We start from the raw sequence: 19393 nt of genomic DNA, 5'->3' as shown, positions 1-19393 counted from the left end.
CAATAGAAATAAAACAAAATAAAACATGGAAAAGAAAATAAGATGATACCTTTTTTATTGGACATAACTTAATACATTTCTTGATTAGCTTTCGAAGGTTGCCCTTCTTCGTCAGATCGGAAATAAGCAAATGCTAGTAGATGACAGTATATATGAGTGAAACATCAAAGCATTTCAGTGACAATCTATATGCATGGAGGCAGGAGGCTGACAATTTTCAAGGCAATGACAGTATATCTGAGTGAAACATCAAAGCAATTCAGTGACGGTCTAACAGAATGGGGGTGGATAGGTGAGAGTCAGGGAGACAGGAAGGTGACAGAGCAATACAATTTACAAAGCAATACAATTTTATGCTTTATAATGGGCTAGAAAACCCAGATTCATAAATGATCTAGAGATGGGAGTAACTAGTAAAGTAATTAAATTTGTTGATGACACAAAGTTATTCGAAGTTGTTAAATTGCAAGAGGATTGTGAAAACGTACCAAGGACCTTACGAGACTAGGAGACTGGGCATCCAAATGGCAGATGTTTAATGTAAGCAAGTGCAAAGTGAAGAATGTGAGAAAGAGCAACCAGAATTATAGCTATTTGATTGATGCAAGGTTCCACATTAGGAATCACCGACCAGGAATGGGATCTAGATGTCATCGTTGATGATACGTTGAAACCCTCTGTAAAGTGTGCGGCAGGAGCTAAGAAAGCAAATGGAATGTTAGATAATATTAGGAAAGGAATGGAATGGAAAACAAAATGAGGCCATTATAATGCCTTTCTGTTGCTCCATGGTGCGACTGCACCTCAAATATTGTGTGCAACTCTGGTCACATCTCAAAAAAGATAATTGTGGAATTAGAAAAGGTACAGAGAAGGGCGACAAAAATGATTAAGAGGATAGGACAACTTCACTATGAGGAAAGGCTAAAGCAGCTAGGGTTCTTCAGCTTGGAGAAAAGACAGATGAGGGGAGATATGATAGAGGTCTATAAAATAATGAGTGGAGTGGAACGGGTAAACGTGAATTGCTTGTTTACTATTTCCAAAAATACTCGGACTAGGGTGAACGCAACGAAGCTACAAAGCAGTAAATTTAAAATGAATCTGAGAAAATATTTCTTCACTCAAATTGCAATTAAATTCTGGAATTCGTTGCCAGAGAATAGAGTAAAAGCAGTTAGCTTAGCGGGGTTTAAAAAGGTTTGGATAGCTTCCTAAAAGAAAAGTTCATAAGCCATTATTAAAATGAACTTGGGGAAAATCCATTGCTTATTTCTAGGATAAGCAACATAGAATGTATTGTACTGTTTTGGGATCTTGCCAGGTACTTGTAACCTGAATTGGTCACAATTAGAAACAGGATGCTGGGTTTGATGGATCTTCGGTCTATCCCAGTATGGCAATACTTATGTTCTTATGTTCCTAAAAGAAAAGTCCTAAGCCATTATTAAGGTGGACTTGGAAAAATCCACTGTTTATTTCTGGGATAAGGAGCATAAAATTTGTTTTATTCTTTTGGGATCTTGCCAGGTACTTGTGACTTGGATTGACCACTACTGGAATAGGATACTGGGCTTGATGGCTTCCGCTAGATTCCCAGTTGCCTGAGACCACTGGGAGCTAGAGTCCACTTGGCCTCTCTCAAGTGGAGACATGCTACTACTACTACTACTTAGCATTTCTATAGCGCTGCCAGGGTTACGCAGCGCTGTACAAGTGCCATGGGAGTGACATGCACTGTTGAAGCCATGTGGCCCATCAATCTCAACATTTGCCAAGCAGAAACTTGCTTGCTGCTGCAGACTTTTGAGGTGAATGACACCAAGGTTGTCTCAGCTTGGAAATCAGCTGCCAGTTAAGTAATACTAATGATGCTAGTGCGATCAACTATATTTTGAATATTCTGTTTGACTGTTCTTAAACGTTATTATCACAAAAGTTTTTGAATCAAGTGGAGTTTTCTTAGAAAAATTGAAAAACATGGATTGATGACTTGCACATCGCTGGTTTTTGAAAGCTGTATAAGCAGCATTGATGCTGTGAATTCTGATGATCCTTTACATAAAAATACTGATATTAAAAAAAAAGATAGGGTTCAGAGGGTATTCCATAGGACTCCTCCTCTGAGAATTAATGTAGATCCTCCTCTGACTCCCATGAGCAGTCCCTATAAGAATCTTCAGGCTATTCATATATAGTTGAGTGGGTTTGCACCTGCCTTTGTCCAGTGGACCTATATCCATGCCCCAAAGAGCCCTGAGGTACAGCTCTTAATATAAGGTGAATCAGCTACTATGGCCTGAAGCTCCTCCCCCGACATCAAGAGTGGCACTGTATGTGTCAATGTCGATACCCTTTGAAGTGCCGGCGTCAAGGATCTCTGCACCAGCATCAATGGGAGTCTCAGTGGGGGGATGGGGCTGTTCGCCAGTGTTGCAAGTGCCCTCAATGCCTGTGCAGTGTGCCCCTGCAGCAACTGCACCAGCAACTCTCTGAGTAGGGTCTAGAACTGCTCATTGAAGGCAGGCATTGGCAAAGGCTGGGACAGAGGAAGATTGAGAAAGAATTGGTGTCGAACCGGATGTGGGGACCTGGCTGCTAGGTGACTTGCATACTGGCACTTTTTCCAAAGAGGGGGAATGCTCCTCTTGGTGCTGGCGCTTCTTGGGTATCGGCAATTCTGATGCCCCAGTGCTCCTGACAGCATGAGTTGAGGAGGACTGGTGCTTATGATTCTTGGGCTTCCCCTGATGCATAGAGGCATATTTTCAAAGCACTTAGACTTCCAAAGTTCCATAGAAACCTATGGAACTTTGGAAGGCCTTTGAAAATATGCCTCACTGTGTCCGAGTCCATCGGTACAAACAAGGACGACATCGAACCTGCACGCATCCTCAGTGTTGGATCCGATGCTGACTGGTCTAAGGGTCTGCTATCAGAACCCAATATCAAAGCAGGTGGAAATTTCCTCAATGCCAGTGCACTCCCAGAAGATGTAGAAGTCTTAGCAGCCATGGAGGTTGATGCTTCCAGTGTCGACATCGATGTGTCGGCCTTTGAGAAGCCAAAAAGCTGCTCCTGCTGAACCTTCCATGCCCGCTGAGTTCTTAACTGCATTTTTAAATACGGCGAGTAGGAGTTAAGCTCATGGTCAGGTCCAAGGCACCTGATGCATCAAGAGTGCGGGTCCATGACAGAAATTACCCGATTACACTCAAAAAGGAAAGAGGAAAAATGGGGAAAAAAACCCTGTACAGGAAGGCACTTGTGAAAAGAGAAAAAAAATATACACACATAAGGAAAACACAAAGAGCGTCCTCCCTGCTCTGCAGAAAAACAAAGACGGAGGTACCGGCGCTTGTGCAGCGGGCAGGAAAGCACCAGCGCATGTGCGGTAGGATGCTGCTAGAAGAATACAATTACTCATTAGGCAGCATCCACGCAAGGCTCCATCGGATGATGTCACCCAGCTGTGAGAATTTGAAGGCCTTTTGTCCTTAGGGAATATAATGTACATATAGATTTCTGTGACATTTTAACACAGCGTCTTCACATTCTATATTGTTGATACTGACCAAAGCATAAGAACATTTATCAAACTAGTTTCCCTCTAGCCATCATCTCTATAAAATGCATCATGACCATGACTTCTATTATGTGGCTGGTATCTTTATTGTACTTTCAAGTACCTGCCTCCAGTGAATAAAAGTAAGGTACAAGGTAATTCTAAAGTGGACTACTACAAGGGAAGAGTCTGATCATTACACCTAGTGTCCCCATTTGCAGTGAACATTAAAAAATATTTTTAAAGAGTTTACATTTACAAAATTTGCTCCTCTCAGGGTTTTTATATTTCTCTGTTTATTATCTTTCTTTAAAAAAGCAAAAGGGCATTCAAGAAAGACAAAATGAGAGACACAATCCAACTAATTTCACAAACCATAAACATGTTGTATAGTCTTAGCCTTGAAAAATCAAAGTGTTTTACACTTCAAGTAATGTTACAAAAATACATCTTTTCTAAAGATTAGTAGGCTTTCAGGAACCCAGAGGAATTATGTGGATGTTTACAACTTCTCTGGAGAACTACTGTCTATAATAATACAAAGTAAAATTCTTAGAGATAAAAAAATAAAATACTGTCTTTCAACCAACCAGTTACAGACTCCACCTTAGATCCAATTTAAAAAAATAACTTTTTTTTTTACATAAAAGGAAACTTGATAATTAAAAATGAAACTTCTAGTGTTTTTCAAATACATGTGCCATGAATATTTAAAGACATATAACTATCTTTATTTGCATCATAAGGGCCTAACCACCTTATTAACACACCATCCCCCGTTTATTAAGCCGCGCTAGCAGGCTGCCATACGCTAATGCCGACACAGCCCATTCAAGTTTCCTTTTACATTAAAAAAAAGAAGTAGTTTTGCAAATTGGATCGTGGTTTTACAAAAGGTAAATCGTGACAAACAAATCTGATTGAATTCTTTCACTGGGTGACCAGAGAATTGGATCACCAGAGAACTGGATCGAGGATACGCACTAGATGAAATCTACTTAGATTTCAGCAAAGCCTTTGACATGGTTCCTCATAGAAGGCTCTTGAATGAACTTGACGGGCTGAAGATAGGATCCAAAGTGGTGAACTGGATTAGGAACTGGTTGACAATCACAAGCCAGAGGGTGATGGTTAATGAAATTCTCTCGGAGGAAAGAAAGGTGAATAGTGGAGTGCCTCAAGGATTGGTGATGGAGCCGATTCTGTTCAATATATTTGTAAGGAACATTGCCGAACAGTTAGAAAGTAAGCTTTGCCTTTTTGGGGATGATACCACGATTTGTAACAGAGTCAACTCCCTGAAGGAAGTAGAAAACATGAAAAAGTATTTGCAAAAGTTAGAAGAATGGTCTAATGTTTGGCAATTAAAATTCAATACAAAGAAGTGCAGACTGATGGAGTAGACATCCAAGGGAGCAATATGTGCTAGGAGGTGAGATGTTGTTATGCACAGACAGGGAGAGGAAGTTTGGGGTGACAGTGAGAATCTGAAGAGACAAAGCGGTGGCCATAGCCAGATGGATGCGAGGCTGTATATAGACAGGAGTTGATGCCCCTGTACAAGTTGTTCATGAGGCACCGCCTCGAGTATTGTGTTCAGTTTTGGAGGTCGTATCTCGCTAAGGATGTAAAAAGACTTGATGCGGTCCAGAGGATGGTGACAAAAATGGTATGGGGCTTGCGCAAAAAGATGTATAAGAAGAGACAGAAAGCCCTGAATATGTATAGCATAGAGGAGAGGAGGAACAGGAGAGATATGATACTTGAAAGGTATTAATAAAGAAACAAATATTTTTCAGAGAAGGGAAAATGGTAAAACCAGAGGACATGAATTGAGGTTGCAGGGTGACTTAGGAGTAATGTCAGGAAATTCTGGAGAGTGGTTGATGCCTGGAATACCCTCCTGAGGGAGATGGAGAAAAAAATGGTGGTGAAATTCAAAAAGGTGTGGGAAGAATACAGAGGATCTCTAATTAGAAATGAATGGTATTTAAAAAAAAAACACTTAAATGGTTGCATGTGTTTTTTGAATGTGAAGAACAAAGGCCAGTGCTGGGCAGGTTTGTATGGTCTAAATCCCGTATATGGCAATCCGGTTTAGGATGGGCTGCAGAGGGCTTCAACAAACTCCACTAATTTGGAACGTGAGGACAGTGCTGGGCAGATGTTTATAGTCTGTGTCCCACAATTGACAGGATGGATTCGGATAGGCTGGAGTGGGCTTTGACAGCAACTTCAGTAGTTGGAAACTAAAAGCAAGGCTGGGCAGACTTCAACAGTCTATATCCCAGAAATGCCAAAGACAGACAATGATCAAGTATTTTATATCACATTCATTGTTGATTTAATCGTGACTTGAAAATGACTGAATGTTGGGCAGACTGGATGGATCGTTAAAGTCTATCTGCCATCATTACTATATGTTACTACTGCTTAAAACTGTAATTCTTAACTGTTTTTCTTAGCTTCTGCCTTATAATCCTCTTTGAATCCAAAATTGATATAAGAGGGATATAGCAACGAACAGAACAGAAATTCTATCATAGCACGTTGCTTAAATAACACTGAGTGCTTATTGCATGCTTCCAATTCACAAGCAAAAGCAAAACAGCCTAATCATGTAGAAACTTAACTGAGGTGAAGGAAGCGATTTCAAAGAACAAGTTAACATGTGTAGCGCTTCAGTGTTGCCAGCTGTTGATAAATTATGGAGGTGGAGGCACTATTTTTCATTTAACTCTCAAAGCACATATTACTCAAATATATTAAGGGGCCCTGATACTAAAGGGCATTAAAGCCTGATTCATGCTTAGCACGTTAAAAAAATATTACTGCAAAATGTGTTAAAACATTCTGGGATAATCTGCCAGTTTACACTCGCTAATCGTGTGTTATTTAATTTTTAATTAATATTTTTGGGAGGGACGTGTCATCAGTATGGAAGCATTATCCAGCTAAAGTATTCACATTAGCTCACACTGGATAACACAGTCTAAACATGGAACGGTAAGTGATCCAGAACTTTTCAGCAGGTCCCAGCACTAATGGAAAAATTAACACGGGACCTGAAAAAAAAAATAAAAAGCCCCAAATACTGACGTGATAAAAAGGCCCCTAAGCTAATCCAATTAAAAAGGTACTATCTTTATTTTTTTGTTGTGTTTTATTTGCATTTATCCCAATTTCATGACATGTCTTGCTTGCTTATCTATACATAACTTAGAAGTAGGGTTCATATCAAACAAAAATTCACTTACCAATAGTTTGGATGATAGCATTCTGGACAATTCTCTCGTCACTCTCTTTACAGCTTGTGGTAAAATTGATACTGTCAGCAGAACCACGCCTGTCACCCAATTCAAAGTCCACACTTAAGCGCAAGTGTTTTAGTAAGGTATTAAACACCTCAAGAACTGTGGGGCCTGAAATAAAAAAAAATCTCAGATTTATTAATGAGGAACCTGACAGCCAGAACACCACAAAATTCAGCTTTGTAGTACGCCTAAAAGAAATACTGGATTCTAGTAAAACTTCCAATACCTTTCAAAAGCCACTTTACTTGCCTGAAGGACAAAGTGACCTATCAACCAGACAGGACCATGATTACAATACATAATGTGAACTCTGAGTATTTTTACTTGATCTGGGTGAATTTCTTCAAAAAGGTGGTAAATGAATCCCAACAAAGGAAACAAACAGGAAAATCATATTTCTGTAAAAAATTTAAATGTTCCCTTAGGTGAAAAAAAGGTACAGAACATATTCTTCAAATGACCGATATATAATAGTAGCAGTTTCTTAACTCCTCCCTCTTTTACAAAGCTGCACAGTAATGTCAAGGCCCATTCACTTTGAATGGGCTGTCAGAATTATAGCACTGGCAACCGCTAGTGCAGCTTTGTAAAAAAAAAAAAAAAAAAAAAAAAAAGGGGGGGGGGGGTAGTGTTTAGCTTCCAAGTGCAATTTTAAAAAATATGCATAACGAAAAGCAATAAAACAGTTGGGTAAATATTATATCTTTAGAAACCTAATGACTGTTTTAATCTTTGGGACTCAGGCAATTAATTATTAGTGAATCTGATGCTTCTTATCCAGGAAAAAAACATTAACAGTGACAAGAAAAAACAACCGCACAACCTATCCAGTCTGATATCCACACTAACTGATCAGCTCTACAAGCTCACCCTCTTCTTCAGGAATCTTCTGTTTGCCCGTGCTTTCTTGAATTCAGATGTTGCCTTCATCCCCAGCAAATCCAACCATCTAAAGAAATGTTTCCTAGGCTTACTCCTGACTCTATCCCCTTTCACTCTTATCCCACAAGAAAGTAAGAATAGCCATACTGGGTTAGACCAATGGTCCCTCTAGCCCAGTATACTGCTTCCAATAGTGTCAATCCAGGTCACAAGTATCTGGCAGAAATCCAATCAGTAGCAACATTCAATGCTACCAATTCCAGGGCAAGTAGTAGCTTTCCCCATATCCATCTCAATAGCAGACTATGAACGTTTCCTTCAGGAACTTTTAAAAATCTAGATACGCTAAAGTGAATGATACATACCTGTAGCAGGTGTTCTCCGAGGACAGCAGGCTGATTGTTCTCACGACTGGGTGACGTCCGCGGCAGCCCCCACCAACCGGAAAAAAGCTTCGCGGGACGGTCGGCACGCAGGGCACGCCCACTGCGCATGCGCGGCCGTCTTCCCGCCCGTGCGCGACCGCTCCCGCCAGTTGAATGACTAGCAAAAGATGAAACACACAACTCCAAAGGGGAGGAGGGAGGGTAGGTGAGAACAATCAGCCTGCTGTCCTCGGAGAACACCTGCTACAGGTATGTATCATTCACTTTCTCCGAGGACAAGCAGGCTGCTTGTTCTCACGACTGGGGTATCCCTAGCTTTCAGGCTCACTCAAAACAAGAACCCAGGTCAATTGAACCTCGCAACGGCGAGGGTACAACAGAAATTGACCTACGAAGAACAACTAACTGAGAGTGCAGCCTGACCAGAATAAATTCGGGTCCTGGAGGGTGGAGTTGGATTTACACCCCAAACAGATTCTGCAGCACCGACTGCCCGAACCGACTGTCGCGTCGGGTATCCTGCTGGAGGCAGTAATGTGATGTGAATGTGTGGACAGATGACCACGTCGCAGCCTTGCAAATCTCTTCAATAGTGGCTGACTTCAAGTGGGCCACTGACGCTGCCATGGCTCTAACACTATGAGCCGTGACATGACCCTCAAGAGTCAGCCCAGCCTGGGCGTAAGTGAAGGAAATGCAATCTGCTAGCCAATTGGAGATGGTGCGTTTCCCGACAGCGACCCCTAGCCTGTTAGGGTCGAAAGAAACAAACAATTGGGCGGACTGTCTGTGGGGCTGTGTCCGCTCCAAGTAGAAGGCCAATGCTCTCTTGCAGTCCAATGTGTGCAACTGACGTTCAGCAGGGCGGGTATGCGGCCTGGGGAAGAATGTTGGCAAGACAATTGACTGGTTAAGATGGAACTCCGACACCACCTTCGGCAGGAACTTTGGGTGGGTGCGGAGCACTACTCTGTTGTGATGAAATTTGGTATATGGAGCATGAGCTACTAGGGCTTGAAGCTCACTGACCCTACGAGCTGAAGTAACTGCCACCAAGAAAATGACCTTCCAGGTCAAGTACTTCAGATGGCAGGTATTCAGTGGCTCAAAAGGAGGTTTCATCAGCTGGGTGAGGACGACGTTGAGATCCCATGACACTGTAGGAGGCTTGATAGGGGGCTTTGACAAAAGCAAGCCTCTCATGAATCGAACGACTAAAGGCTCTCCAGAGATGGCTTTACCTTCCACACGATAATGGTAAGCACTAATCGCACTAAGGTGATTCCTTACTGAGTTGGTCTTGAGGCCAGACTCTGATAAGTGTAGAAGGTATTCAAGCAGGTTCTGTGCAGGGCAAGAACGAGGTTCTAGGGCCTTGCTCTCACACCAAACGACAAACCTCCTCCACTTGAAAAAGTAACTCTTTTTAGTGGAATCCTTCCTGGAGGCAAGCAGGACCCGGGAGACACCCTCCGACAGACCCAACGCAGCGAAGTCTACGCCCTCAACATCCAGGCCGTGAGAGCCAGAGACTGAAGGTTGGGGTGCAGTAACGCTCCGTCGTTCTGCGAAATGAGAGTCGGAAAACACTCCAATCTCCACGGTTCTTCTGAGGACAACTCCAGAAGAAGAGGGAACCAGATCTGACGGGGCCAAAAGGGCGCTATCAGAATCATGGTGCCGCGGTCGTGCTTGAGCTTCAGTAAGGCCTTCCCCACCAAAGGTATGGGAGGATAAGCATACAGGAGGCCGGTCCCCCAATGGAGGAGAAAGGCGTCCGACGCTAGCCTGCCGTGTGTCTGAAGTCTGGAACAGAACAGAGGCAGCTTGTGGTTGGTCTGAGAGGCGAAAAGGTCCACCGAGGGGGTGCCCCACTCTCGGAAGATCTTGCGTACCACTCTGGAATGGAGCGACCACTCGTGCGGTTGCATGACTCTGCTCAGTCTGTCGGCCAGACTGTTGTTTACGCCTGCCAGGTATGTGGCTTGGAGGAGCATGCCAAACTGGCACGCCCAGCGCCACAGCCCGACGGCTTCCTGACACAGGGGGCGAGATCCGGTGCCCCCCTGCTTGTTGACGTAATACATTGCAACCTGATTGTCTGTCCGAATTTGGATAATTTGGCAGGACAGCCGATCTCTGAAAGCCTTCAGCGCGTTCCAGATCGCTCGGAGCTCCAGGAGGTTGATCTGCAGATCCTTTTCCTGGAGGGACCACAGACCCTGGGTGTGAAGCCCATCGACATGAGCTCCCCAACCCAGGCGAGATGCATCCGTCGTCAGCACCTTCGTGGGCTGCGGAATTTGGAATGGACGTCCCAGGGTCAAATTGGTCAGGATGGTTCACCAGAGCAGTGAAGTGCGGCAACTGGTGGAGAGGCGGATGACATCTTCTAGATTCCCGGTGGCTTGGAACCACTGGGAAGCTAGGGTCCATTGAGCAGATCTCATGTGAAGACGAGCCATGGGAGTCACATGAACTGTGGAGGCCATATGACCCAGAAGTCTCAACATCTGCCGAGCTGTGACCTGCTGAGACGCTCTGGTCTGCGAAGCGAGGGACAGGAGGTTGTTGGCCCTCGCTTCGGGAAGGAAGGCCTGAGCCGTCTGGGTATTCAGCAGAGCTCCTATGAATTCCAGAGACTGGGTTGGCTGGAGATGGGACTTTGGGTAATTTATCACAAACCCCAGCAGCTCCAGGAGTTGAATAGTGCACTGCATGGACCGGAGGGCTCCTGCCTCCGAGGTGTTCTTGACCAGCCAATCGTCGAGATATGGGAACACGTGCACTCCCAGCCTGCGTAGGTACGCCGCCACCACCACGAGGCACTTTGTAAACACTCGTGGGGCGGAGGCGAGCCCAAAGGGCAGCACACAGTACTGAAAGTGTCGTGCGCCCAGGCGGAATCTGAGATACTGTCTGTGAGCTGGCAGTATCGGGATGTGAGTATATGCATCCTTTAAATCCAGGGAACATAGCCAATCGTTTTTCTGAATCATTGGCAGAAGGGTGCCCAAGGAAAGCATCCTGAACTTTTCTTTGACCAGGAATTTGTTCAGGCCTCTCAGGTCTAGGATGGGACGCATCCCCCCTGTTTTCTTTTCCACAAGGAAGTACCTGGAATAGAATCCCTGCCCTTCCTGCCCGGGTGGTACGGGCTCGACCGCATTGGCGCTGAGAAAGGCGGAGAGTTCCTCTGCAAGTACCTGCTTGTGATGGGAGCTGAAGGATTGAGCTCCCGGAGGACAATTTGGAGGCAGGGAGGCCAAATTCAGGGCGTATCCGCACCGCACTATTTGGAGAACCCACTGGTCGGAGGTTATGAGAGGCCACCTTTGGTGAAAAAATTTTAACCTCCCCCCGACCGGCAGATCGTCCGGTACGGACACTTTGAGGGCGGCTATGTTCCCGTGGATCCAGTCAAAAGCCCGTCCCTGGCTTTTGCTGTGGAGGCGCAGGGGGCTGCTTAGGCGCACGCTGTTGACGGGAACGAGCGCGCTGGGGCTGTCCCTGTGCCTGACGAGGCCTTCGGGCCGGCTGGTTGTACCTACGCTTTGCAAAAGAATAGGGTGCAGCCTGCCGGGCCCGGGAAAAACGTCCACCTGCTGAGGTGGATGCTGAAGGCGCCCGGTGGGAGAGCTTGTCGAGAGCGGTTTCCCGCTGATGCAGTTGGTCCACCATCTGCTCGACCTTCTCACCAAAAATGTTATCCCCCCGGCAAGGGACGTCGGCCAGTCTCTGCTGGGTGCGGTTGTCCAGGTCAGAGGCACGCAGCCATGAGAGCCTGCGCATCACTATACCTTGGGCCGCAGCACGAGATGCCACGTCACAGGTGTCATAGATACCCCTGGACAGGAACTTTCTGCACGCCTTCAGCTGCCTGACCACCTCCTGATAAGGCCTGGACTGCTCCGGCGGGAGCTTCTCGACCAGGTCCGCCAGTTGTTGCACATAGGTCCGCATGTGAATGCTCATATAGAGCAGGTATGACTGGATGCGGGTCACGAGCATGGAGGATTGGTAGGCCTTCCTCCCAAACGAGTCCAGAGTGCGAGACTCCCGCCCCGGGGGCGCCGAGGCGGTATCCCTCGAACTCCGTGCCCTCTTGAGAGCAGAATCCACGACCGCCGAGTCATGGGGCAATTGGGGCCGCATTAACTCTGGGTCGGAGTGGATCCTGTATTGGGACTCTGCTTTCTTGGGAATGGTGGGGTTAGTTAACGGTCGCACCCAGTTCCGAAGCAGTGTCTCCTTGAGGACATTGTGCAGCGGCACCGTGGAGGACTCTCTAGGTGGCGATGGATAGTCGAGGACCTCGAGCATCTCAGCCCTTCCACAGAGACCACGGGGAAGGGAATGCTGATAGACATATCCCGCACAAAGGAGGCAAAGGAGAGGCTCTCGGGGGGTGAGAGCTTCCTCTCCGGTGAAGGCGTGGGGTCCGAGGGAAGGCCCGTAGACTCCTCTGAGGAGAAATATCTAGGGTCCTCCTCTTCCCCCCACGAGTCCTCATCCTCGGTATCGGACATAAGCTCATGCAGCTGAGTCCTGAACCGGGCCCGGCTCGACGTCGAGGCACCGAGGTCTCGGTGTCGTCGAGCGCTGGACTCCCGCGCCGGCGGGGACGGAGCTCCCTCCATCGACGTCGACGGGGACTCCACCTGCGTGGCGGTCGAGACCGGCGCCGCAAGCGGCGGCGGTGTCGACGGCCCCGGCGCCGGGCTGGAGCTCACCGGCGCCACAGACATCGGCAGCCTGGCGCATCAGCCCTTCCAGGATCCCCGGAAGGATGGCTCTGAGGCACTCGTCCAGGCCCGCTGCCGGGAAAGGCGGTGGGGCCGGTAGGGGTGTCGGTGCCAGAAGCTGATGGGGGCCAGGAGACGGCACCGAGGTGCCGGAACCCTGACGCGTCGGTACCTCCACGACCGACGGGGACCTCTCCTCTCGACGATGACGCTTCGGCGCCGCCTCCTCTCCGATGTCCGGATGCACCGAGGGCGACCGGTGACGACGCTTCTTGTCTTTCTTCCGATGCGCGTCACCGGTGCCGGGAGGTATGGAGGAGGAGGAGGACGATCCCCCTCGGTCCCGAGGAGCCGGGTCAGACAGGGTTCGGTTCCGAGGGCCACGGGCTGAGGGAGTGACCGGGGCCGACTGCCCACGCGGCCGCTCACCTCTACCCTCGCCAGCGGACCGGCGGGCCGACGGGACCTGTTCTCCTGGGGTCGATGCCATCGGTGCCGATGTCTCGGGCATCGATACCGGTACCGAAGGACCGGGCGTCGATACCGATGCCGTCGAGGTCGACGTCGAGGGGCCGGCGCAAGTTCCAAAAAGACAGTCCCGCAGAACTTGCCTCGCAACCTGAGTCCGTTTCCGGAGACCGAGACACAGGGAACACGACTTGATATTGTGCTCCGGCCCGAGGCACTGGAGGCACCAAGCGTGGGTGTCGGTCTGCGAGATCGGCCGGCCGCAGCGACCACACTTTTTAAATCCACTCGGGACCCTTGAGGACATCGACGGAAAAATCGCGTCGGCGAAGTCAAAGTCGTCAATGGTGGCTGAAATCACACCACAAAAAGGAAAACGACCGTGCGGCCACTAGGCCGCAATGCGGCGTCCCCGCTGGAAGCGAGGGAAAAAGGGAGCGCGTGCTCTACACGCGCAGGGTTTCTTTTTTTTTTTTTTTTAAAAGAAACCGGACGGTAACTAAACAAAGTTAAACAAGAAAAAGCACGATCCGCGTAAACGCGATCGAAAATCCGGCGGCTGAATCAGAGAGAGCGGCGAGGCACGACTCTCTCCAGACGCGGAAAAAAAGGAACAGGCGGGAGCGGTCGCGCACGGGCGGGAAGACGGCCGCGCATGCGCAGTGGGCGTGCCCTGCGTGCCGACCGTCCCGCGAAGCTTTTTTCCGGTTTGTGGGGGCTGCCGCGGACGTCACCCAGTCGTGAGAACAAGCAGCCTGCTTGTCCTCGGAGAACCGATGTTACCATATCCTCCGGTAGCGAGTTCCAGAGCTTAACTATTCTTTGAGTGAAAAAATATTTCCTCATGTTTGTTTTAAAAGTATCTCCATGTAATTTCATTGAGTGTCCCTGGTCTTTGTATTTTGTGAAAGAGTGAAAAATTGATTCACTTTCCCATTCTACACCACTCGGGATTTTATAGACCTCAATCGTATTCCCCTTCAGCCATCTCTTTTCCAAGCTGAAGAACCCTAACCTCTGTAGCATTTCCTCATATGGGAGGCATTCCATCCCCTTTATCATTTTGGTCGCTCCTCTTTGAACCTTTTCTAATTCCGCTATATCTTTTTTGAGATACGGTGATCAGAACCGAACTCAATAACTCAAGGTGAGGTCACACCATGGAGCGATACAGAGGCATTATAATATTTTGCTCTCATTTTGCATCCCTATCCTAATAATTCCTAGCATCCTGTTTGCTTTTTTGGCTGCCAACGTATGCTGGGCAGAAGATTTCAGCGTATTCTTTACAATGATACCTACATTATATTGAGTGCTGACTCCAAAGGTAGACCCTAACATCAGGTAACTATGATTCAGATTATTCTTCCCAATGTGCATCACTTTGCATTTGTTCACATTAAATTTAATCTGCCATTTGGATGCCCAGTCTTCCAGCTTCCTAAGGACTTCCTGCAATTTTCTACAATCTGCATATGTTTTCACAACTTTGAATAGTTTTGTGTCAACCACAAATTTAATCACCTCATTCGTCGTTCCGATTTCCAGATCATTTATAAATTTGTAAAACAGCACCGGTCCCAGTACTGATCCCTGCAGCACTCCATTATTCACCCTCCTCCATTGAGAAAAATGGCCATTTAACCCTGCCCTCCGTTTTTTGTCTGATAACCAGTTCCTAATCCACAGAAGGACATTACCTCTTATCACATCACTTTTTAATTTTCTCAGGAGTCTCTCATGAACTTTGTAAAACACTCACTATTCACTAGATATATTGTGCTTGGTTGAAATTTGGTTGGAAGATAGCAAGCTGGCGTATCTCTCTCAAGCAATCCTACTTGGGTATTCATACTTACCCAGACAAATGAGGCGGAGGTTTGACAGTCTTTTACTCTTCCCACCTAGATATACATTTGGGTTCTCCAACTTCTATGCCTCACCTCGAAACACTGCAGTTTTGTGTCACTGCTACCCCTCTGATTGCCTTTTAACTAGTATATCTTCCACATTTCATCTGTTACAGACTTATATAACCAAGTTGATCCTTCACAACCCTCATTCCTATGTTATGGGTGACCTGAATCTTCTTTTAGATGACACTGCTAGTCCATTTGTGCGGGACCAATATTTTCATTCAAGATCTATCTTTGTGTGAACATATAGCTTCACCAACACATCAAGCAGGCACCTTCTGGACGTTGCCCTTTCCTCATAGCCCACTCCTCACCACCTTTCTGTGCAGCCTCCATTGCCTATTCCTTGGACAGACTATTTCTTTATGAGGTTTGGCCTTCAGGCTCATCAAACAGTAACTATTTCATCTCCAATAAAAAAGAGGAGAGAGATCTCCAATTTGTCGCACACTAGGATTGAATCCTCTCTAACCCTTCAAGTTAACCAATTCTCTGCACTATCTGTAGATGATCAGGCTTCATCATGGAATACAACTCCATCTACAGCTTATAATCACTTAGCCCTGTGACTGCATTTTCTGATTTCCCAAACAGCAAAAGGTTGGAATCCTGGTACACTCCAGCTCTGAGTCCTCTCTACTGCCAACTCTGACAATTAGAACGAGATTGGAAGAAGAGGCTGGTTTGGTCTCTGCATTGGTTAGATACAAAGCTCAGGCAGCTCACTATAAACAGGCTATAGTTCATACAAAGCAGCAATAATACTCAAGTAAGATTCAGCGTGCTTCTACTTCTTCATAATTGTAGTATACTAAGCTCCCTGACGGAACAACCTGAAAAGAAAATTGCTGCAAATGCTTCAGTTAATCTCAACTCATTGGCTTCTCACTTTCACTAAAATTCTCTCATTACGCTTAGGTCTGGGTAGTGTCTTTTAATCTGAGGAAAGGGGGAGTAGGAGGAGTAGGCTCTTGAACAACACTAGTAGGCGACGTAGGTTAGGAACAATCTCTTTATTTAAATATACACTCGACTCAACACAGCTGTGTTTTGGCGCTACAGATGCCTTCTTCAGGAGTCAATCAAAGAAAGATGACATCTTGTGATATATAGATATACGAATATTAAGCTCAAAGAGAATGAAAGCAAGGCTTCTGCTACAATTGTAATCCACTGCCGATGCAGGAAAAACAGCTCAGTGTATTCAATTACACTTCCGTGAAGTAAAAAAAAAAAGTGTAATTTATCACAAGATGTCATCCTTCTTTGATTGACTCCTGAAGAAGGCGTCTGTAGTGCCGAAACACGGCTGTGTTGAGTCGAGTGTATATTTAAATAAAGAGATTGTTCCTAACCTACGTCGCCTACTAGTGTTGTTCAAGAGCCTACTCCTCCTACTCCCTCTTTCCTCAGATTCTACTTTTCGTAGGAATTTGTGTACCTCCACCCTTGTGGTGGTTTGGCTTGCTTGTAGTGTCTTTTAATGGCACTCTCTGCCTTCACTGTCTACAGATGCTCCAGCATCAGATACTTGAAGCATTTTAACCCCCCTCAGAGAATACTCTGACCTCTGTCCTCACATCTATTCACCCAACTACAGCTCTACATGATCCTCTACCTTCCCAGTTGGTAAAGTTGTTCAGAGTTTCAATTGCTTACCTATATTCACTCTATGGTTACAATATCTTTTGTCCAAGGCAGTATTCCTGTCTGTTGGAAATTAGCCTACATTTTTCCTAAGGCTAAGGACCCCCAAAAAAGATATAGACCAAGCAACAAACAATTGCCTAATAGCTCAGTTACTATTTCTGTCTAAAGCTGTAGACAAAATTGTTCATCAACAACTAGAGGATCACTTGGATGCGCAAGAAGCCCTTCATCCACACCAGACAGGATTTTGCAAAGGTCAGAGCACAGAGACTGACACTGGGACTCACTACTCATCTTCTTCATTGTCAGTCTTCCAAGGAGATGGTTGTTCTAATTTCTTTAGATTTAACAGCGACCCTTGATCTTGTGGATCATGACTATCTTCTTAAGCAACTCTATACTGTTGAGCTCAGCCTTAAAATGGATGCAGTCTTACTTTACTGATCAATCATATACAGTCTGGATGAACACCACCTGCTCTACACCTTATACTATGTGTTATGGAGTACCTCAAGGGCCTGTATTGGCAAAATTACTGTTTAATTTATTTTTTTTGGTCCCTTTATTAACTTTCATTGAAAAACTCAATCTTACTGTGTATTCAGATGTCCAGATTTTGGCTTCAATTAGCTTGGAAGTCACACAGAGGGACATAATTGAAATGGGCACCCAAGTTTTCCTGAGGTTGTCCTCGCAAGATGTCCTGGCAAAGGGGCGGGGAAACCCGTATTATCGAAACAAGATGGGCGCCCATCTTTCATTTCGATAATACGGTCGGGGACGCCCAAATTGCGAAATTTAGGTTGTCCTTAGAGACGGTCGTCCCCAAGTTTCGGCCATAATGGAAACCAAGGATGCCCATCTCAGAAACAACCAAATCCAAGCCATTTGGTCGTGGGAGGAACCAGCATTTGTAGTACACTGGTCCCCATGACATGCCAGGACACCAACCAGGCACCCTAGGGGGCACTGCAGTGGACTTCACAAATTGCTCCTAGGTGCATAGCGCCCTTACCTTGTGTGATGAGCCCCCCAAAAACCACTACCCACAACTGTACACCACTACCATAGCCCTAAGGGGTGAAGGGGGGCACCTATATGTAGGTATAGTGGGTTTCTGGTGGGTTTTGAAGAGCTCAAATTTATCACCACAAGTGTAACAGGTAGGGGGGGATGGGCCTGGGTCCACCTGCCTGAAGTGCACTGCACCCACTAAATCTGCTCCAGGGACCTGCATAGTGCTGTCAGGGAGCTGGGTATGACATTTGAGGCTGGCAAAAAATATTTTAAAAGTTTTTTTTAGGGTGGGAGGGGGTTGGTGACCACTGGGGGAGTAAGGGGAGGTCATCTCCGATTCCCTCCAGTGGTCATCTGGTCAGTTCAGGCACCTTTTTAAGGCTTGGTCATAAAAAAAAAATGGACCAAGTAAAGTTGCCCAAGTGCTCGTCAGGGACGCCCTTCTTTTTTCCATTATCAGTCGAGGATGCCCATGTGTTAGGCATGCCCCAGTCCCGCCTTCACTATGCTTCCAACATGCCCCCCTGAACTTTGGGCGTCGCTGCGATGGAAAGCAGTTGAGGACGCCCAAAATCGGCTTTCGATTATGCCGATTTGGACAACCTTGGGAGAAGGACGCCCATCTTCTGATTTGTGTCGAAAGATGGGCGCCCTTCTTTTTCGAAAATAAGCCTGACAGTCTCTTAGTCTTCTGAACTAGAAATTTGACCAGATCATTGGATAGTATTTTACATGGTCTCAAGTTGAATACAGATAAACATACTAGTGTCTTCTTTGGTTCTGCCACAGCCACCCCTTCACCTCATTCTTTACAAATGGCGGGTTGCATATTACCAATGGTTGGACAGGTGCAGGTGCTGGAGGTGATTTTAGACAGTTCCCTGTCCTTCAACCCATACATCTCTCAAATTGCTAAAAAGCTGTTTCTTCTAACTGAGGAAATTTTATTCAATTCATTGGTTATTTATTGTTTCTGCTCTCTGGGTGATCTCTACATTAGACTACCTGCAGGCTGGAATGCCTGCAGGTAGTGGAAAATACAGCCTTATGTTTACTTACAGGAGCAGGCCATTTTAAGCATATCACTCCTTATTTACAAGGTACACATTGGCTCTATATCTTGTATTGAGTGACTTATAAATTACTGCGAATAGTTTTTAAGGCTCTCAGAGTCCCTACTCTATTTGTCTCATTTTTTGCAGCCACATAACCACTCACGAGCACTCTGCTCTTCTCAGGTTCGACTACTTCAAGAACCTTCTACTGCTACAATTTGAACCTCCACTGTTTTGAAAGAAACTGTATAGTGTGCAATGTCCCATTCTAAAGGATGCTCTTCCAGTGGACCTGCACTTGACACAATCATAGTAACATAGTAACATAGTAGATGACGGCAGAAAAAGACCTGCACGGTCCATCCAGTCTGCCCAACAAGATAACTCATATTTGC

General features: G+C 46.2%; 1 protein-coding gene across 4 annotated transcripts in view; it reads right to left on the bottom strand.

The window, feature by feature from the left end:
- EFR3A (EFR3 homolog A) overlaps positions 1–19393 on the bottom strand; it is a 384301-nt gene that overhangs the window by 88287 nt on the left and 276621 nt on the right. For all 4 annotated transcript variants that reach the window (XM_030219255.1, XM_030219247.1, XM_030219262.1 and 1 more), the window contains one exon: positions 6823–6987. In XM_030219255.1, coding sequence (XP_030075115.1) covers positions 6823–6987 — 165 coding nt within the window. The remainder of the gene's footprint in view (positions 1–6822; positions 6988–19393) is intronic.

This window comes from Microcaecilia unicolor, chromosome 1 (genome assembly GCF_901765095.1).
Source record: "Microcaecilia unicolor chromosome 1, aMicUni1.1, whole genome shotgun sequence".
Taxonomy (NCBI): domain Eukaryota; kingdom Metazoa; phylum Chordata; class Amphibia; order Gymnophiona; family Siphonopidae; genus Microcaecilia; species Microcaecilia unicolor.
The sequence above is the reverse complement of the archived record's forward strand: the minus strand, read 5'-3'. Positions and strand labels throughout refer to the sequence as shown.